This window comes from Echinococcus granulosus, assembly GCF_000524195.1.
Source record: "Echinococcus granulosus chromosome Unknown EG_S00053, whole genome shotgun sequence".
In the NCBI taxonomy this organism is placed as follows: Eukaryota; Metazoa; Platyhelminthes; class Cestoda; order Cyclophyllidea; family Taeniidae; genus Echinococcus; species Echinococcus granulosus.
This window is the reverse complement of record NW_020170433.1, coordinates 70,188-92,164: the sequence shown is the minus strand read 5'-3', so window position 1 is coordinate 92,164 and position 21,977 is coordinate 70,188. Positions and strand designations below refer to the sequence as shown.

The window sequence follows — 21,977 nt, the reverse complement described above, 5'->3', positions numbered from 1 at the left end:
TTCTTTGATCCTCATCCCATCTTGTTAACATTGCATAAATTAGTATTAGTCTACAACACAGTAGAGGATGCTTGAAAATAAGTACTTTTGGTTCTCTTAAGTTATGCCTTATCCATATTTCATCCATGTGGATTTTATGTCAACTAAAATTCCTCACTTTTTCCTGATTCATTTCTCATTGGCAAAACCTCGGTTTTCAATATAGGTTTTAAGGAAAAATGAAATTAGCAAAATGTATGGCAACTAAGTTTTCTGTCTACCATATAAGGCCGAGTGAGTTACCAGTTTATTAAATGTTAATCCATCTTTTAGCGATTGAATTTTACTTGTTCAAAATAGTTATTTGGTCCATGATTACAAATAAATGAAGAATATATGGGCGCAATACAGCGAAAAATGTCGCACATGTTACTTCAGAGATCTGACACAGGCATTTCCCTAAAACTAACTTCCACTCAGCCCTAGTCAATTTTCCGAGGCCCTACCTGGAACCAGTCGATGGTGCAGCAGTTGATGAGAGAAGGGAACATGCGTAGACGGTTGCGAAAGGCGTCGCCAATGGGACTCATGGTTAGCACAATGTGGAGGTTCTTGCGCACGCGCTCGATGAAGTAGTTGTAGAGTGTCAACGGCGAACTCTCCAGCTTCTTGCCCTGGGGCGTGCATGAAAGAGTGATTTGGACTACAGTTGTCCAAATGCATTCAAGAGTCGGTAAAAAAGGGCTTTGTTTCAGTGCTCTACACAAAGATATAGTAGGTTTAAGCTCTCTGCGATTTCCTGACACATTTATTCCGATTTTCTGACGTGCTAGCATTAAGAGCTGACGTTTTTCTCCAACTGTAACAGATCTTAGTTTTTGGTTACTTATCAATATATCTTTACTACTTCGAGTATGCTTGCTTTAGTGGAACTCATAAGTTAAATGGACTGCTGCTAAATAGAGTTTATTTTTGTAAGCCAACGCAACCTAACTAACTCAAAATATCAAGAAAACATTTGACCAGTGAGTCACTAGTCGAGGGCTTAAGCGCCAATGCTAATCCTTGAATAGATCAACTGCGTGGAAGGCGTGAGCAGCAGAGAAGGTGAACGCTGAGAAGGGTGGTGCAGAATTCGTACCAGAGGCAAATTCAAGACAGATTGAGCGGTATTTGATGACATGCGTGATTCCACTTTTATACACATCAAACAACTTGAAACAAAACATTAGGTCAAACGTATTTCCCTTCATGGAAAGAAGCATCGTGTTCCAGTTTACTTTTTATTACGTATCATGTTAAGATGCAGAAGTGTTATGCGGAATACACTTTTTATGGGGTCATGAGTCCTCAACACAATGCTTGAATGCAATCAATTAGGGTTTAAAAGACTGGAAAATGGAATTTCAGGCAGGGTGCCCCTTGTTCAAACAGTTTTTGCATGTCAAGCACACGCCATAATAAAGGCCTCACAGTTCCCAACTCTCCTCCAAAGGTCAAATGCGTGCGGGTGGAGTCCCGTTCCCGACCTAGATGAAATTCATTGAAGGTGACTTGATAGAGACGTCAGGCAACACTAAGCAACCAAATGGGTTTGTGCGTTCTGCACAGGAAAAATGAATTAACAGCAGAACGTTCCTCAAACCACTTTCTACTCGCTGCTGTAAGACTCCGTTATGACAAGTTGTCACCTTCCAGCTAGGTACAAGCTCACCTAATCCCGTCTTTGTTGATGATGCGCACCCTTAGAGTCAAAGGTGTTTGAGATGCCAGGAAAGAAAGTGCCGAAGCTAGCTTTTGCTGGTACGAGTAGAGTGAACCCAAGGCGTGAGTATTCATACCACTCGCTTTAACGACCAATTCAACAATAAAGTGACAGCTTTTTCAAGAAAATCTAGTAGACTCGAATGGCAGCTGATGGCATCGTTTTAAGCTGTCCCGTGAAGCAAACAGCCTGTCGTGCGTGCCATGTCCGCTCATTCAGAGGAGCGTTTCAATTGAGGCGGCAAAAGTGTGCAAAGTGGGGGAAAGAGTGGATCATTAAAAGTGTGCTGTCAAAATGAACCTGTAAAAGTGCGTAATTCCGTGGTTCTTAAAGCACCCATTAGTACACAACTTCGCAAGCAAACAGCAAACTCACGTCTTCGGGACCGGCCTAGATTTCCAAAAGACAAACAAAGTTAACAGGAATAAGTGCTTTTGGCTGCAAAAGTTGTCTCCGTTATCGCGCTTGATTTAGACTTTCAGTTATGGTGATATGGCTTTAATGCTCAAAAGCTAGGATATTTTACCTACAATCAAGGGAGGCGTTGGTAAAACTTGTCCCCAGAGCCACAGGAAAGTAGAAGAAGCGCAAGGCTTAATGAGGATCGGAATTTTCCGCTTTTCAAGAAGCAATCTAAGAGCTTATTCAAAATTCTTAGTATTACCAACCTCAAATATGAGTTCATTGACTAGCCGGGTCCATTTCATCCCCATACAAACGAATATTCTCCATTTACTGTGGCTACCTATTCCCTTTCTGTATCATGCTTACTCATGCGACAAGTAAAAACACGCAAATTCAATCTAGTAAATCTGGTTTAAAAAAATAAACAGTATAATCGTGGTTAAGACTAGGTCGCTTTCATTCTCCTTGGATAAGACGACAGTGATCAGTGAAAACAGAAGGCAGAAGGTGTCAAGTGGAAGCAATACTAGGTTGAGGCCAAGACTTAATGGGTGGATTGGGGACAATTTCGTCCACTACGGATTCACGCCTACCACACAACAGGCTTGTCCCGACGATAAATAACATCGGCCAGACCTTTCAATCCCATGCGCTTTTGGTTCTTGAAACAGTGATGCAGAGGTCTGTACATGCCAATTACCCTATTGTTTCTCCACTTCCTTTGTGGGATTATCACAAGGCCACATCTGGACTCAGACCCTTCTCAGCAGGGCTAGCACGAATGGGCAAACTCCTCCCATGATGTAGAGGTGTCTTTAATGAAACACGCCACCCTACTTCCTGAGACAGTGAAAGGTCACACGATGGTATCACAGACAAAACATTGCATGGAGAACTACACGTAATCCTTGCTAATAAAACTGCAAAGTATTAATCTTAACTAAGGCAAGTTTCTTACCATTCTTCCCCAAACTTATTCAAAACACAGAAATATGGGAAATAATGAAGACACGACGCCTGTTGTTGGACATCAAATGGAGTTACTAGCAGTGTGCAACGCATAGAGGTCAGCTAATTCATGCATTATCGATACTCCTTGATCGTCACACATTTGATAACCAATCGTTCTACAGAACTCACAACCACCACTCGATACCACCGTAGCAACAGTATAGTTTCCAGTAATTCAGAATCGGAAGTGGTTGAATATCATCTATACTACTAGTTCCCCAATCCTTCTATCCAGTGTATACAAAGGGGCTTCCTAGAGTCATCAGCAGTCCACATTATGACTTACAGCCTCTCTAGCTATTGACTGTAATTTATCGAGCATTTCAGCCTTCTCATCGGCAGGGAAGATATTTGGCAGATCGCCAGAGTTGAGGAGCATAGAGACGTCTTCCATGAAGGATTCTACTTTGATCTGCCCATCGGAGAAGAGAAAAACGGTGGGCTTGCCGGTGAGCCCCGCCTTTAGTAGGAGGCGCTTCATGTCCTCCCGCCAGTCAGCCGCAGTGTAGTTGCGTGTGATCTCAATGCTGAAGTACTCGTAGTCGGCCATGTGTACGGCCAGGCGGGCAGCGCTGTGCCGTCCACTGCCACCCACACCTAGGGGCGAGTTGGCAAAAAACCACTCTACAGTTCTTTTCCCCTAGCTCTTTTGAGACCAGCTCCATCTGGTGTCAAATTCAACAAGTTTAGAACAGTATATCCAATACAAAACCCATTTGAATGGCCCACCGATGAAAAATAGGACAGGACTTTTTTCTCTGTTCCAAGTCCCGGATAGTACTGGCATTGGACTGCCGGTAGTAAGGCCAACCTCCGTTCTGAGATCTTTGCCTCTTTGGGTCTCTGATTGGAGGCTTGACCAGTCCGTACTTACACATACATGTCAGGTCATACCAGGCACAGAAAAAACATCCACAAAGTCAGCAAAACCACTCACCAACAAGGAGGCAATGACCTGCATCCTGTTTCAGCACACGAGCCACCCGACTGACGTGCTCCATAGCGAATTGAAAGAGCACAAGGTTCATGGGAGTCTTCGTCACCGAGTTATAGTCGTCAAGGAAGTACTGCATTCGCTGCTTCAATTCCTGCATGTTCGCCACCTCGTCGTAGACCTGATCATCACTCATGTAGTCCCCGAACATCAGCGAGCGCACATCCTCATCGGTGACTTTGCCATCAGACGGTCTCAAGTAACCCAAGAGATTATCTATCGTGACTTTGAAAACGGAATTGAGGGTCTCCTTGACTATTTCAAACCACTTTTCTCGGTCGGATTCCAAGGTTAGGCGATCGTAGAACACACGGTACACCTATGAAGAAAGAGTGACATTTAATTTTTTTCTCCAGATGGTATGCTATAAGTAGGGGATTTTTTTATTTGTTATTTGTAAGTGGTTCACAGATTATCTGATTATTTAGCTAAACATGCTTATTCGTGACCTTGAGACCATGTAGCTTTTCTACGGAATTGATGATGACCATCCAGTATCATTTCTTTTGGTGGATCTCAATATCGACACACCTCTGGTTAAACTGGTCAATAACAACTCAGCTCGTGGATCCGAAGGCCCGCAAACTGATGATCTTCAACGGTTCTATTAATAGAGCATGTTGTTTTAGAACTCATATTTAGTCTTTGACTAACTTTGTACGTCAAATAAGTCTTCAATGTTTTTAAATTATAAAATTGAGAGAGAAATAAAATTAAATGAATCATGGGTCACAAACAGATAGGAAATCATTCAGTGATCACCCACCTCGTGGACCCAGAGGCGCATAAACTTATCTCCCTCCTTCATACAGGATGGAGGGACTAGCAGAACACCGCGGATGACTCGAGCAAAGTCACGTAGGTTGAAGACGTAATGCGACTTAGCTGGGGTGGGTAGAAATACAGCGATTGCGCGTTTGTACGTCTCCAGCGTGGCTTGGACCATGATCTACAAGGTGTAATCACTCTAAAGCATTGATAATCCAAGTTTTCTCTTTTTCCAACTCTTATACTTATCATTTTGGTGACAGTTAGGGCTAAAACAAAGTATATCAATTGTTAGAGTTTTGAGGAGGAATGTAACAGGGCCTACTTACCTTGGAAAGTCGACTGAATTGAGAATCGTAGCCACGTCCAAAGTGCTTGTCCACAATGATGGAGAAGATGCGACTCATTGTTGCGTCGTTGAACTCATTCACGCCTAGGACGTTCATGTGACGCGTGAAGCGCGAGGTGATGTCGTTCCTTCCTCCACCTGGAGGACCCATGGCAGCAAGAAAAAGCTGCAAACAAGGCGATAAATTCGCTTGAAAAAAACGTGAGGAGAAACTCAAAAAAAAAGTTATGAAGTTTTCATTGGTTGAGACCAGGTCTGCAACCCTATTGGGCCTACAGCACTGACTATGAAGGCAACATTTTCACCAGCACTCACCACATCCACAAGAAACTGTTTGCTGTTGTTTTTCAGGTCGTACCAGTGGCCGTGATCAATCCACATCCTGAGCAGTTCAATGGGTGGTTGAGCACCATAGACCTCCTTCGCGGGCATGTTGAGGTCGTCCACAAAGACGACACACTGTTTGCCCGGTGGTGGACCGTAGACTCCACGTCGACGACGGTCCAGCCGTGACATAATGATGTCCTGTGTCAGATTGGCCGAGGTACGCGCCGAGAAGTTCAGTGTGTTTGGGATGTAGACCTCTTTGGGTAGATTCACTAGGTGTTGGTTTACCAAAACCGACTTTCCAGTGCCTGTGGATCAACAAAAAGTCGTCAACTTTCAGACGAGTGGACAGTCCCAAAGATGCCAGTTAAAAAGGAAAAGAGGCAGGTAACTCAGGTGTTGTTAACAAATAATCGTATCTTTCTCAGACCGTAGCCCTGTTCTTAGGTCGTCAACCGCGTCAATATACTACAAAAATAAGGCATAAGCTACCACCGTCTCTACTTACCAGTATATCCAACAATCAGCATAGGAATGCGATGAGACAGGTAGATGTCCAGAAAGTAAGACATGCGGACAGTCTCTGTAGTGGGCACGATCATGTCTTGCGGTAACTCATCACGCCCCAACTCAGGTGTAGCGAGTCGGGCAGCCCACTCAATCCAGCTGCCTGTAGATTTGCGCTCGAATACAAAGTCATAGACGGTCAGACGATCAGGCAGCGCATTGCTCTTTCCCGACAACTTCAATGAGGTTGGACGTTCGCGGTCGGTGCCGGAACCAGAGAGGAGGTCGCGGAGCATCACATCGAAGCGTGCGCGCTCATCTAATGAAAGCGCGGAACCGAGGCTCCACACGAGACTGAAGATGAAGAGGCCCTGCAGCCAGAGGGTGATTGTCTGCTCGGTCAGACCGTAGCTCCCTTGACCGGTCTGGTAGGCTTCTTCCTCTGTGTAAAATAAAAAAATTAATCTCCAGAAAATTCGATCAAGGCTAAGTCGATATGCTGGGTCCTGGTAACTAGGGCTCTTAGAATCCCTGCATTCCGGAAGGCAGGAATGATTGTCTGCTAACACTCACCCTGGTATCTGAATGCTAAATTATTAATAATTACCAAATCATTAACCATCACTGATGCATATGTTCTGCTCTAAAGGCAAAAGTCACAGTTACTTTCCATATCTGGTTATACTCAGACTGTGGGTGCTAATGCTCGCGAAGCATAAATCCGAGCTACCTTCGCTGTTAGGTTTCCGAGACTCCAGCTCTCGCATCGGATCCAGATGAGCATCAAAGAGCGTAATGAGCTGTTTCACCGCATGTAGCTGCGAAATCGGCAACAGTTGACTGCACTGGCTGGTGATAAACTCTAAACAGGGATCCACCAACCACTCAAAGAGGTCCCTCAACAAAGCTCTGTGTTCCTCATTCAATACCGGAGGCAGTCCATGGGCTATGTAGGAGTTCATCATCGGCCTCCAGCCCAATTGCGAGGGTTCCATGAAGATCATTCCACACCGCGACACTGTGGCCGGACTCGCCTGTTCCAGATCTGCTGGCTCAAATATCATGTTCATGCGTTTAGACATGGCGATTATCTCGCCAGACATGAGACACAGCTTCTTGTTGTCATCTAACACAGTATTCATGTTCTCTATCCACACTGCATCCACTGGACCGTCGAAAATCACCCACCTACGGTGGTCATCCTGTGCTAGGGCGTATCTTCGATACAACACCGGCAGCACACCGTCCGACCATTCATGGGACACCACATCAAACTGCCCGTACAACTGCCCCATTGTGATTGACTTTGGATTAATTATCCCAAAATGCACTTCACTTTCATCCCCCATGCCCCCCGTCTCCCCAAGTTGAGTCAAAGCATCCGCAAGACTTTGATAAGCCTGCGTCTTCCCTCCCAACGGGTCTCCGACAATCATGAGACCATGACGAACGAGAATCATCTCGTAGATCTGCAGAATCTTTTCCATGTACCAGGGTACGGGTTGCAGGTGTCGGGTGGCCAGAGACTCCTCTACTGCCTCCATGAAGGCGGAATAGTCGGTTTCGGCAAGATGAACCCCAGGAAAGAGATCGGAGATGATGCCCTCGAAGAGAGGAATGTCCTGTGCCAAAAACTTGGGCAAATTCACGTCAATGATGGCTTTGAGGATGAGCTGACTTTCCTCCTCGTCCTCGGAGCAGTTCTGACGCAAATTGCCCGCCGCGGTGAGCACCGACTTGACTGCACGCATGCCGTAATCGTAGTGGTGCTGGGAGGAGAGCTGCTCGCTGCACAACTTGTAGGTCGCCACAATCTTGCTTGAGAGGCTTCGCAAGCGGGGAAATGAAAACAACGACCCTGTTACCCATTTATTCACTTTACTCAGCAGGGGCTTCCAAGAACCTTTTTATGGTAATGATATTAACTTGTCTTTAAAGCATAGCGTGACCACGGATTACACAAGTTCCAGAAAGTCATTAGAGTCTAAAAATGAGGTGCAAATCATCATCGTGCTTTGCCATGCAGATCATCCGTTTTGACTCCAAGTATTCTAAAACATATACTTCAGTTATGGCTCCACATGTGACAGTCAATCAAACTTTCATTTCGCCTACCTAAGTAATTACCATTTGAATGCCACATTTCAACGTTTTTTAAAATATTTGGACAGCAACAAAACACATTATTTTAGATCATTGCAAAGTTAACCGCTTTCCTCTAAAAAAATAAGTCTTACGATTTCGCTTCAACAAATCCCATCGAGTAGAGGGAAATCTCGCCAATAAGGGCGTAGTCGGGCACCATCATGGCCACGGATCTAAAGAGGACCTGCAAATAGACACAGCATTCATACATTCGTTCACCTTAATTAATATTTCCACTAAGTTGGGTGGTAGTAAAAAACAACGTTTTAGGCTCTGGAGGCACCCACTTTCAGATTATCAGGCAGTTCCTGCCGACCAGCATAGCCAGGGTTCATAGTGATGAAGATGGTACAAGTGGGATCCAACTGAAGTTCGGTGCCCTCGAAAACGAAGCGTTCCAGGCCCTGAGCGATTGCAATCTGGATGGAGTGGATTTGTTGAGCTACCACGGAGAGCACCTCCAATTCAATGCGGTTGAATTCGTCAAAACACGCCCAAGCACCCGACTGGGCAAGACCCTTGAAAAACTTCCCCATCGCCTTGTAGTTCAGACCGTCTGAACAGTTGAAGACGACGCACTGCTTTGCCACCGCCTTGGCTAAATCCTTTTGAAGAGATCAACCCATTCGAGCAGTACTATCAAAGTTACTGTCTATAAATAATTGCAACTCATGTGGCTGTCATTTTAATCCAAAGTATTGCCTGTGCATCCTCTTGAATTTTGGATTTAATGTTTCACACAATAATACACGGACGTAAAGTTTGCTGAATCTATTGATGTAATGACAAAAGGGCTCCAGGAAAGTGAGCTAGAGGACATCAGCAAGGGCATATATTCAAATGGTATTTAATACTACCATTCATAAGGATGGATGTTCACGGCTTTAATTTCCTTCACCCTCACCTCAGATTTAGTGGTTGAATGGCATGTAATCAAGAGGAAATACATCACGGACTCTACAAGTACCGTTATAGACTATTGTCTGCTGAGCTAAGTACCTTGGATGTTTCGGTTTTTCCAGTGCCTGCGGGTCCCTCGGGTGCTCCGCCCAGATTCAACTGAATGGCACCCATGAGCGTGCGATAGCAGCGATCCGTCAGCGGTGTGATGACCAGACGCGGTGTGTTGCCGAGGTACTCGCAACTGAAATCGTCAAAACACCGATTATTTTAGACGTGAGACGAATTGGTCAGTGGGGAGCTGGGCTCATTTCTTTCATTTTTATCACCTAAATGTCATTTCGGTATTAATAATACTTTACAGGACCTAACAGCACATGTCTTAAAATGAAAAAGACATTTCCTATTCTTGACAGCAAAACATTAAGTTGAGAAGAGGAGAATTTTCACATTGTGACTACTTACTAAAACCAGTCTATCAGATTAAATGCACATTAATTATTATTTACGCTTAAAAGTTTACCAGCGTAATGGCTTTCAAAAGCCATAAAAGCCATCATGGCCAACAAAGTCGGGGTTCGTGGAATCTTTTCCTCAGGTTGGATTCGATTTTCCCCCTGTTTATCTAATACTATCAAATCAACTTTTCGATGAACCATGGAAGACAATCGGGCGCCGCTTTAAATAGGTCCAACTTGACAGTTTCGTGATCTACGAAGAGGAGTCAGTCTCTAGCACATGACTTAAGCTGCTGAAAGGACTTACGCATAGGTGATTTGCGCGGTGATGAGTTGGACGTAGATGGCGTGGTTCTCCTTGGCGGAGTAGTAGTAGCGCAGCTGACTCAACCACTCAAAGGCGGTGATGGAGTTGATCTGCGCCTTCACCAGCTCCGCAACCACATCTCGAGCTTGACAAAATGCAATGGCATTGTCTTATAGAAGAAATTACTACTGGCTTCGTAAAGATAACATACTTTGCCATCTAACATCATTCCAGTGGTGGGCAGAGAAATTAGGCCTGATTGGCGCGAGTGATCATGGGTTTACACCTTTCAATAAAAATGCTTTTGACACTGTGGTAAAATGAAATTCCACTCTGACTTATGAGCAAATGGAGAGCATTCTAAGGGAAAAACACAATTCCTTTCATGATGTAAAATGTTTAAATGAACCGATGCGACGAAGCGAAATCGGAACGTCAGATTTAGTCAAAACAGACTAGTTATCCAGTTTCATTAAATTACATTATGTGATTCACCACTTGCCGACTTTTTTCATGACATTCTGTTTTTATATTTAATGAACAAATTAATACTGCTGAATGCTACTAAATATGTAATCAGTAAGGCTTTCCGAGCATAAACGCATACGTTTTGTCGCCTCACCTCACCAACCAGTGTACAACTCATCCAAAGGTACTAAATTCTACAATATTTACGTTGAGAGCCTTACAGTACAAATTTAGCAAGGGAATTTCCCACTCATCATCATCACTGCGGTTTATGCTAACCTTTGTGTTAAGAAATTTCTTCCTAATTTAAAGTGGCTTATAAAGGATAACTAAACAATTTCATGTGATTTTTAACACGAAACTGAAGTAAAAAAGGGAAGCTACTGGAGACATCTGCTACAACCATTGCCAACAGAATTTGGCACTCCTACCTAAGTAGACAAAAGTTGAAGATTTTCCCTTCTATAAAACCCTTTGCCTTTAGAGGTAAAGCGCTCGACCTTAGTAACTCCCCCCTTGCCTTGATTTCTCACCTGGCTACTCTACATGTGGTCATGTGAAAGTCGGATACCAAAAGAAGGCGCTAGTCATGACTTGGCGATTACGATGGTAAAGCTAGATCACCACCCCCACTCCCCCCCCATTCCACTCAAAAGTGATAATCCCCTCAGGAGTCAGTTATGCGGTATAAGATGGGAGGCCGTGTGTTGTGTTGACTTTTAAGGATGAAGGCAAAACTTTCTTTTTTAAGCACTGAAGTAGTGAAGAGCACATTGCTGGCTGTCCAAACGTACTAGCATCCGTTATTGAGTATCTTCCACTACGAATTCTCCTTCCCAGTTGATGCAGGTGTACGGATTAAACATACCATTACTAAAAGTTTATTTTAACTTATCAGTGGCGCTGCATGAATTTCTTACAAAATTGAGAATTTGAGGTCTTCGGAAACATGATCCATCCATCGTTGAGCAATTAATCATTACCAAAATCACCCGAAATTGGTAAAAACACTTCTGGATGGTAAGTGTTCTACAAGAAGCCGTATGGATAGCTTCTGGAGCTGCAGCTGCAGCTTTGGAAGCAAGCTAAATTCCTTTCATAAAGTAGACAAGCTTCAACCACGGTCATCAGGTTCAACCGAAGTGAGGCCTCAAAAAGAGCAGGAAAGCGGAGAGGAGCATGGTAAAGATAATTTCTTTACGCTTTATCCTACATATAAAAAGTTGCATTCGAAACTTCTCCACAAGTCAAAACAAGCTTTACAGTAAGAAACACCGCAAAAGCAGCACCGCAACGTGATATGTATTCCATAAATCGCCCAATGTCATTTATAATGACCTTGTTTGACCCACCAGTAGTCAATTAGCAAAAAGACTAGGCAATTCAGCAATAGAGGTACCCATTTCAACATTGCGTTGTTATACTGACAGTTCTCCTAGCCATGGTTATGCCATTTATTTACCACTGCCGTATAAACTAGGCAATGAAGTAATTTGCTGTGCCTTTAAAATAGCTGAAATGAATGTTCAAGAGTAAGCAGGAGATATCTGCATTCACCTTATATAAAGGGTACAGAAATACCTAGTAAAAAAAAGGTCCCCATGTATAATCAATGTCCAAACAACTTTTACCAGGGAATATCATTTGTGAGTAGATTAACTTCCAGGAATCTTTCTTCTTTATTTACCCCTTGCTAATTCTGCCGCATTACTACTCACATGTCATTATTACTATTCAGGAAAACTTGGAATTGATCTCCTGCCCAACTTGGTCAAGTTAATTAATCAATCAGAGAAAAGTGTTCGACGCGTTTCGTGGATTATGGTTATTTATGAGGTAAAGTTTCCTAATTGTATGAATTTCGGACATCTAATGTCGATCATACCATGCACGTCGAGAACGATGAGAGCTTCCAAAGTGAGACGTTCTCCACTTGTAAGCTGTCCTCTCACCAACTCCACAATATCCTCAATCTGTTTATCACATTTTAACTTCTGTGGAAGCAATTTCTGATCCGAAATGGCCTTTTGAACATTGCTGGTCCAGTGGACCATGGAGCCGCACAAAACAACCTATAAGAGAATGACAAGCTTCTGATTGGTGCTCTGGCGGTAAGCAAAGTTTGCACATTTTAATTGGATGGGAGACTTACTTGGCCTGGCCAATCAAGGACCCACTTTTCTCTCACCGTCATCAAGTAAGCCTCGATGCTGTCAGCAATGACTTTGCGGATACTTTGAACCATCATCTCCTCAACCTGCAGGAGCCACTTCTCCACCATGCCCTGTCAAGAAACAGTGTTTCATATCCTTCAATGGTCTTCCTTTTAAGCAAAATACCTACCTATTGATCGGTTTATAAGACATCCAGCAAGCTACTTTTTTCAATTGAGTAGTCTAAATCCTATCTTGAATGTGATTAATTTTTTGGAAGAATAAGTGGAAATTTTACATCTTAGGTACAAAACTTCAACGTTAATACGGTGGCAAAGGTGTAAATGTCTGGAATGAGTGTAGGGTAATAAGTGGTTAACAGGCGATTGGTTAAAATAGTGATGTCTGAGGCGCTTCAGCATTAACACGTGAAAACGTTTATTTATAGGTCTCAAATAATTCTTGCCAACTTTATGTATTTTAACTGGTTTTATGTTGATTTTTACATTTATTGAATCAGTTTGCATTCCAAAACGGAACCGCGTCAGAGCATACAAAAAATCGAATGGTTTTCAGCAGAATTTTTGTTCATTTAAACATGAATTTTTGTTTTTTGCATGAGGTTTAACACTTTACAAAGAGCACATGGTGTTTACTTGAGTGCTTCGGATACTACTTTGAAGTATTTTCCACAATTACATATCTAAAGGTAAAACCTCCCGTTAACATGAAATTATTCACATGCTTGTGTTAAATAAAAGTTTATAACAATGGCCGAAATTGTGGAATGAGGCAACTAAAACCTTCAAAAAATGGCGTTCAACCCCAATTTAAGTTTTTATTGGGTAGAATAATCGAATTTGATGCATATTTGAGGAACTGCTATTCATTTTCGGGGGATACATTATATCCTCAAAAAGTGTTTTCTATCTACTTACCATTAGCCTCCTTTTGCTATAGAATTGAGTCAAAATGTGTAATTTTACTATTTTATTTCCCCAATCATATTATTAGCTTCAATCACGTATTTGTGGTAGCACCCGCACCCAGGTCAAAAATAGCCAATGGGAAAGAAGGTGCGCGCACGCACTCACCTTCGCCTTAGCCGGGTAGATTTTCGTGACAAACGGCACCATTTCGCCCTCAGCCGACATCATACCGATGATTTCTTGTTGATCAGTGAAATTCAGCGCACTTATTCCCTCAAAGCACTTCTTCAAGTGCGGCTGCACACGGAGGGGATCCTTAGTCTCCGAGAGTATTTCCAACAGCTCGTCATTTGACAGGAAGAAGAAACTGAAAAGCACATGCCATGTGTCTGGTGTATTTTAAGTTAGCAAGGAAAATTGTTAGTTGATCAACTTCATCACGTCTGGAATGTCCAGTCTTCCACGGTAATGTGTCTGCGAATCAATATCACCTTCATTTCGCTCCGGTTGTCTGAATTTCAAATTAAAGGGAAAAAAAACCTGACTGTAGATTTAAAAGGGCATAATTATACGATCAGCATTTCTAAAGGTGTTCTCATAAAGCGATTCCATTCATAGGAAACTTAATGGAATTCACTAGAATTGTGAATTCAATCCTAAACTCTTGGTGGTGAGAATAACCCAGACATGTGGTCTTTTTACTGATGTCTTCCACCTAAACTCATCGCTTGTGTACTATGACAACAGTTTCGTCAAGACATGACATTTGCCAAGGATGACTGGGCTCCCAAAAATGATTCAATGAACCGTTGGAATCTAATTGAATTTAAAATTCCTGTGAAACTGGAAGACAGGATAAAAATTTGATTAAAGGATTCCAAATCGTCCATACAAAGACCGTCTTGCAATATCTCTACAAAAGCGACGAACGATGATTTGAATCTCAATGCCTGACTCCCGATTGGTTACAAGAACTGGACACCATTCAAATGGCGAAGAGCAAAGAGGAGATGAAATGGAAAGGAAACCTCGATAAATTGCTTTATATTGTACACTTCATCAGTTGAATTTTTTTACGACAAATTCTGTAATGAAAAGTCATTATCATTTAAAATGTGGTCGCTTGCCATCGGTTAAATCGTGTTGGGAAATTTGACACCAAACCGCTAATGCTGGGTTGGAGGGTGATAAAAGAATATTAAGATTTCTTTATGTGCAGCTGTGTGAGCTTCTTCATTCTCCGGCTATTCGGCCTCCACGCCGATGGTACAGACTAGACTTCGGTTCATGCAGTACACTATAATGTCCCAATCCAGGCGATGTTATTGACTCACCGAGGAAAGAAGAGGCGTTTTTTCTCCAAGTAGTCGTTGAGGCCCTTCTGGATCTCCTCTAGCAGGTAGTTTCCATCGGTGAGTCGGCGCAGCATGTCCCGCTGGTCGGTGGCTACAAGACACGAGGGATTCTTTGCTGCCTCTGCCATTATCTCGCGCCAGAGCACATCCACCACGCCGAACTTGCGACCCTCCTCTGGCATCTGTGCCAAAATATCCTCAGAGGAGAATATGGGCTCCAGGTAGAGCCATGTTGCTTGCACCTGTATAGGTGAACAAGAGACTCGCGACTTTTCTCCCCACTGGATAGCACCTTAATTTTCCCCTCCTGTTAATTTTGCTGTCTTCGTTCAAATAAATTTTCAGTCGTACAGCCCAATTCACTCGTTCTAATGCGTGAGCAAGTGGTACTTGAACATTTAAAAAGCCCTATATCGTATCCCTTCGCCATTATAAATGCATGAACAAGAGAGGGAATTAACTAGTTTATTGGCAGCTGACCTTAAGCCAGACGTCAATGATCTCGTTCATGGTCACGAGTTTGTTCTCCCACGCCCGCATCTCCTCCTCAAAGGGTTTGATGTAGGGGGAATTGTGCATTGTCTGCGCCTTAATCACGTGGTCGTCCAACAGCACCTGAATGTCGTCAACTGCCGAGAGGATGCACACGTCCTGCGAAAGCACAGAGTTAGGTGGAAATTACAACACCCTTCAACTTTTAAGAGGTTTGTTGCATAAGCCCAGCCCCTCCAACCGGTTACAGAATAACTGATTTTGTGGAATCTAGAGATTGAACGGTGGTTTTTGGACAATAAGATCACTTGATAAATGCACATTTTTTCCAACAATAGAAATAATATTACGTGGTAATAATATTGACCATTCCCTCATTCTATGAGCTCAGTAGGCTTCTGAGTACATGAAATGGAAGGGAAATACAAGCAACCACCCTTCTAGGGTGTCGGTTGTTCCGATTTACGCAGAGCAAGAATCGGAACTCACAGTGTCGCGATACGGTAGCAGTTCAAACCGCATGGCCGCCCAGTCGGACTTCATTTTGTGCAGCGCGACCTCCAACTTGTGCTCTTTCGCCGCAGCCGACGCAATCTCCTCCAAACGGGGCAAAAATTCCTCCAGTCCGAGGTCGATAAGCTTATACAATGGTGTCTCCGACGTCGGCAGTACCTCGAAGCCCACCACCTCCGATATGCGCTCCCAGTGGCGTTGCTGGATACCTGGATTACACACCACTTGCATTGTTGGTAGGTACTCCAAAAATTTCTCGATCTTTGCCTGTCAATAGAAGGTGGGGAGCAGGCATAGAGGCTTCAATATTTTGTTTACTCCATTTCTGTCACGATTCAGGATTCTCTATCGGTTTATTTAAGTAAGATTTCAGTAGTTTAGATACACGAAAGCTGACCACCCCTTTCCATGTTTCGCATTCAATCACAGACGTAGCGTAAAGTTGATGGTAGAATTACCTAACTGTGCAAGGGGAACAGGGGAGATAATGATTCTTTTACAAAACAATTATTAGGAATATCCGTCCATTGATAGAGTGTCATTTCATCCCCCACTTACCCGCAGTTTCTGTGCCACCTTCAAGGATGCAGGCTGATCAATAAGAATCTTGGTTAGCCTATGAATGGTTTTGTACATCTCCGTGATCTCCGTCTCCACCGCCGCCGCATCCACCTTCCAGTAGGGTGAAGCCAACCAGGCCTTGCTCTTCTCCTCGAAGTCCTTTGCCGTTCGCCACAACTTCTCGTAGGGCTCCATCACCTTCCGCATCTCGAAAATCTGTGGAAATTCACTCTGTTCAAACTGCAGTAGCTTTTCCTCTCTTTAAAAATACAAAACAAGTCTCAAGCTATCACCCTTGCTGATGGTTTTAGGAGTAGCTTTGGCCTATTGTTTCATCCCACCTAGTGATAGCCTCGGCCTCCTCGTTGAACTCATTCACGAGGGTTTTAAAGTTATCAAGTGTAGCATTGGCTTTCTTGATCTCATCCTGGGACAGAGTCTCTCTCTTCTGCATAATTTGTACGTAGTCCGCAGAACCGGCGATTCGCTTTTCCAGTGCAAGGATGCGAGCACGGAGGGCGTCCTCGGCGGCGTCTTGAAGACCAGACAGACGAGAGATGGTCACGTCGAACACCTGCTTGATGTAGTGAGGCCAGTAGAAAAGGTTGGTGTTCATTCGAATGTCATCCTCTAGTCAAATAAAGTTAATGCTGTTTAAAGTTAGGGTGTAAAATGATAAATGTATTACGCCGATTCATCTCAAGAATCCCTCCAGATTCCTTGCCAACTCGCAGTCATAAATATGAAATAGATGACACAAAACGGAGCAGTGTGGATGTTTCATTTTAAAGAGCATGGAAAAGTGGTCTCTTACCCGACATGAAGGTGTAATCGAGAAGGAAACTGAGATGTTCTGCCGATTCCGCCACCTCGGCTTGCAACCGAAAGACCGTCTTGTTTTGTGTATCCTTGAGGAAATCCTGAAGGTCCACCAGTGCCTGTGTGTTCGCGGGCTCCTCACTCAGCTTATTCGTGATGGCCTCGTAGCGGCGACATATACTATAAGCCACATCACACGCTCAGATGCTACTTATTTTGGTCTTGGCGAAATAAGTAGACGCACTTGAACTTTCGCAAGAGAGTGATTTACTACAGGATATATTATCGGAAAAATGAAATTAATGATTTCGGAACCTCATCCACTACTTTCTATGCAATTAACTAGTATATAAGGTTGAATATGTATTCAGAGCTTGACGATAGCAACTGTTTGCAGTTTGTTTTCATTCAGATGCTCACACCTTGATGTGCTTTAATGTCGTTTAATCAGTTACTTTTCCTTTTTTTATTAGATGAGTAATCATTCTTTCGGGTTGGGGATTGGTCGCGCTGTAATGCTCAGTTATTGCAGCCACTTTATATGCGTTCGATAAGTACTACCTATGTAGATCCTACTGAGGGAAATAGATATGATATTTGAACAGAACATGATCATCTCTAGCTTCTTCTATCTGTTATCCCATGGATCATCGCAATTTCCCCACTAAGTGTCCGTGTGTTTTTTTTCTAACAGTCAAAACAGCATGTAAAGGGCTTTACATACAGACTGCTTATTTCGGTCTACCGATATAAGTAGACGCGCCAGGCCCGAAATTTCTAATGCTTTAATAAATTGAATTGCTTAGCTGAACCACTGCAGACGATAAAAAGATATCAAAATGCAGCCAAGTGAATAGTAAACGTCCCTAGATTGACCGTCTGTGTTTAAAGAAGCTCCCTTTTAGTAGAAGAATCGACTCGTGGAAATAAGTCACCTACCCGTTGAAAGGCCTGAGCTGAGAAAAAAATTGGTAATTAAAAACTGATTGGGGGTGAATTGTTTTCGAATGAAGCGTGAAGTAACAGAAGTGTTCACTAGAGAAAATTATCTTGTCAAAACTAACAAAGTCTATTTAATGAAGCAGTGCTGACATTATGGATTTAAGCTTCTAGAAACCCGATGACTTGGCGGTACTTAGCATCTCCGGAGAGGAAAAATACAATTTAGCACGAGAAACGGGCTAAGGATTAAGCACATTTCGCGGCCGCAAAGATTCCTTCTCAAGACGCAAGTGCTGGGCTTCCACACTCAGCAATCACAATTCAACGCATTCACGCGATGCTGCACCACACATTGGAGTACCTTTAGCGAGCCATCAACAAGTTTTCTTCTAGACTCTGGCACGATTTCATAATCTACAATTCATACCCACAAACTACAAAGTAAAGTTTGACCACGATGCGGTTCTATGATTTAAGATCCTTAGTCGAGGCGATATATATGAAGGCCGTATTCTTCGGCCAATTCATACAGCGGTTTTGCTAAAAATGACTCATTTTCCGTCAAGAGTAAGTTCGTGCCTTTCAACATCTAACCACCAAGGAGGATATCAGCTCCATCGAAAAAGAATTTACTTGCCTCGATCACCTTCAACATCTCGACTGCCCTACAGCGCTAGAATGTAGGTAAAGCATTTGCCTAAGGTATTTTGATTGTCAGTAACGAGATGCTTTGTGAAGATGTGCCCACCTTCGGTTGATCTCTCTCGCCTCATCCAGCTCAAAGTTGGAGAGAATGTCACGCAATTTTTGAGCCCTTGCTGCCAAATTCAAGTTGACCCCTTTGCAGTCGAGGCAGAAGAGCTGGAGTGGAACGGTGAAACGCATTCCCAGTATCTCCCTCTTCAAATCCCTATAGGCGTCCAGTTGCTGACAAAATGAAAATAGGGGTTTGCTGTCAACAAATCAAAGGATCAAGTGATCACTGAAAAGAATTCCAATTGGCCAAGTTAAAGGAGGATGAAGTCCTTCGTGAATGCAGTCTTACCTCAACATGAGGACAACCATGTCAAGGAAGGGTTATACTTCACAGCCTATTGTACCAGTAGAATCTCTTTCAATGGCTACGATCTTTGGTGTAGCTCTTCCTCTACACCCTGTAGATGTGGCCACCTAAAGCCTCATCGACATGGCATTCTGTTCGTTCTGAGGCTTAAAATCTTTTGATTTGAAATTGCATAATTGTTTATTGGCATTAGCTCACTTCTATTTCCGAAAACAGCTTTTACTCCTGTCAGTCTGTCTATCCCCTCAATAATTGTTCCAGTTTTGTTTTGTCAAAGAAAATTAACTGTGCCCGAATTATTTGGCTTACTTTCTTAACCTGACTCAAATTTTCGGCGAGCTGATCCTCCAGAGGGTCGTCCTCCTGTAAGATTCCCTTTTTCTAGAAAAACAAGTATTCAAAAAGTTAGTTTGTACTATTATGTCACGTTTCAGTGGTTTGTAAGTCCTCTATTTGAGAACGAACACCGTCAATGAAATCAACTTTTCGGATGCTAAAACATTTTGGTAATCCTGTCAACGGAGAACCTGAGCTGTTACGACGATTTAAGTCTTTACGGCTATTTCATAAAGTGCTTTTGATCAGGAACCTTTTTCCCAACTGCACGCATTCACCCTTATAAGTAGGCCACCTAACTGCAAGAGGGAGTTTCATTGCAGGTATTGGCAGGGATTCCATCTACGCAATAATTTTCCATCTCGTTTAACTGCTTTTAACTACGCGGACACTTCATTCTCCGTACCCCGCTCTGCGTCGTGGCCTACCAGCTCTTCTCTATGCTAGTAAGTAGTGTGTTCTTCCACAATGCTTTGGCCTACGACGACTTCAGGGAAGAATCGAGTAGCCACATCGATTCTACCTCTGTGAACTATCGATGGAATTCCACTGCAAATGCGCACCTTCCGTCACTTTACCCTTTTCCTCGACTAATAAGGGCTCAAACTAATGCCCATGTGATGGGTATGTTATCTAATTCTCCTCTATTTCCTCTGCCACATTAACCTACCTTCTTCATCGAAAGTAGGCTATGTCTTTCCTTCATGAAGGCGCGCAGTTCCATTTCGGCCTTGTTGTTGAGCAGGTTGCTATATGGACGATAGTAGTCGAGGTATTGACGGGGACCGGTGGAGTTGAGACGAAAGACGTGGAGCGAACGGTCGGTGCACTTGGACACCAGGTCCTCCTGGTAGTTCACACTGCGAATGTAGATGGGCTGGTTCACCATGGCGGGAAAAAGCTCGGTTTCCACCTGTAGTGAGGAGCAAACCATTCAATTCAATTGGTCCATTTAAAAACGCTCGATCAACTAATATACTTAGCCCCATCTACATCGGTGTTAAACACTGCAACAGTATGGCAGAGTATAAGCCGTATATTTCCTCTGGTTCAAGAGTTCATTTCTTCTGAATCAATAAAATCACAAGGGTTTAATTGTTTTACCTCTCCTCTCCCCCTTTAATTGCGAGACAAAGGGCTACACGAGGGGATACTGTAGATACCACCTTGGAATCGAGGTAAGGTTGGTTTTTAGAGGAGGCAAGGTCAAATCACATCCATTAGGCTCAACGAACTCTTCATGGGGTTATGGAGTAGCAGAAAAGTGGGACAGAGCGTAAGTAAGAGTATATTATAGATAGACTGACGTACATCTCTGCCTCGCGACGCTTCGAATGTAACGCAAACAAAGGGAAGGGGAAGTGTTGACTAACCCTTGGTAGATTTGTGGCTGCATTAGTGATGGTCTGAAAGCACTTAAGCAGATGTTCCCGAATCTCCCTCAAGCTTGGTGAATAGACGACTTTGGGGTCCGAGACCTTCAATTTTATTAGCAGCACTGGTTTCTTCACGAAATGCATCTCCTCGTATTCATTTTTGAAGGCATTCGATGACTGGACGAATGAGAAAGCAAAGCGACTTTGTAATATCCCTCGGGAAAAGCTAACAATTGCTGATAATTTGGTGTTGGTAGCTAACCTTGTACCCTTCAATGAACTCTGTGAGCGAGTGAACAGAGGCCTCTACAATGCTTCTCAACTGATTGGACATAAGTGCCTCGATGCTGGAAAAGAAGACGCGGGTCTGTTTGAGAGGGGAACTTCGGTTCTCCGGCAGGAGGTGGGCCCAGTGATGCCGCAACTCCACGAACTTCTTCGCACAATCCGGAATCCATCTGGAAAAGGCGTTAGTACAAGTAAAAGCCCTGTCAGATCACCTCTAAGACATTCAAAACGACTCAACCAATCCAGAGGTGGCATTCACCTTTCGTCCATAGAGGTGGGATTAAATCAGTCATAATAACTCACTGCTTGCGGAGGATATCCCGCGTGGCAAAGCACTGCCGATTAATCAGGCTTTCAAAATCAGCCGGGAGCATGGGTTCTCCAATCTTCTTTATTGCATCAATATCCACAAATCGCAAATCCGCGTATCTCAAAGAGAAGCCGGAGAACATGATCGTGAGGTAGTAATAACTCCCCTAGGCCCTCATATATGCATGTCTGCGATCGTAAACACTCACTTGCTGTACCAGAGGTCGTTCAGAGCCAGACTCATGGCTGAGGGTACGAACAAGCCATAGGTGCATACTTTAATCCTTTTTTCCATCTCCCCATGCCACGGAACGGGAGATCTGATGACGAAAATCGGATAAGGAATCGGCGTCCACTGGATAAATAGGCGTAAACGCTCCTCTTGATCCAAGAGTATGTAATCCACTGTAAAACGGATGTTTGAAATGAGGAAGCCATTTGCTTCCATCAGAAAAATG

At 43.4% G+C, this 21,977-nt stretch overlaps 1 protein-coding gene across 1 annotated transcript; it reads right to left on the bottom strand. All coding sequences in view use genetic code 11, as the record gives it.

Annotated features, from left to right (window-relative positions):
* Positions 1 to 1,037: 1,037 nt before the first annotated feature.
* EGR_06211 (Dynein heavy chain 7, axonemal) lies at positions 1,038 to 21,662 on the bottom strand (the record flags this gene model as incomplete). The annotated part of the gene is made up of 26 exons (XM_024495460.1): positions 1,038 to 1,193; positions 3,447 to 3,757; positions 4,098 to 4,473; positions 4,921 to 5,103; positions 5,252 to 5,437; positions 5,587 to 5,906; positions 6,107 to 6,547; positions 6,836 to 7,893; positions 8,343 to 8,434; positions 8,538 to 8,669; positions 9,250 to 9,394; positions 9,916 to 10,060; positions 12,269 to 12,455; positions 12,536 to 12,667; positions 13,631 to 13,832; positions 14,800 to 15,062; positions 15,301 to 15,471; positions 15,802 to 16,092; positions 16,384 to 16,645; positions 16,728 to 17,016; positions 17,201 to 17,385; positions 18,896 to 19,074; positions 19,520 to 19,591; positions 20,217 to 20,459; positions 21,185 to 21,380; positions 21,514 to 21,662. The coding sequence occupies 26 exons, from the start codon at positions 21,660 to 21,662 to the stop codon at positions 1,038 to 1,040; spliced, it is 6,366 nt and encodes a 2,121-aa protein (XP_024350091.1).
* Positions 21,663 to 21,977: the final 315 nt, after the last annotated feature.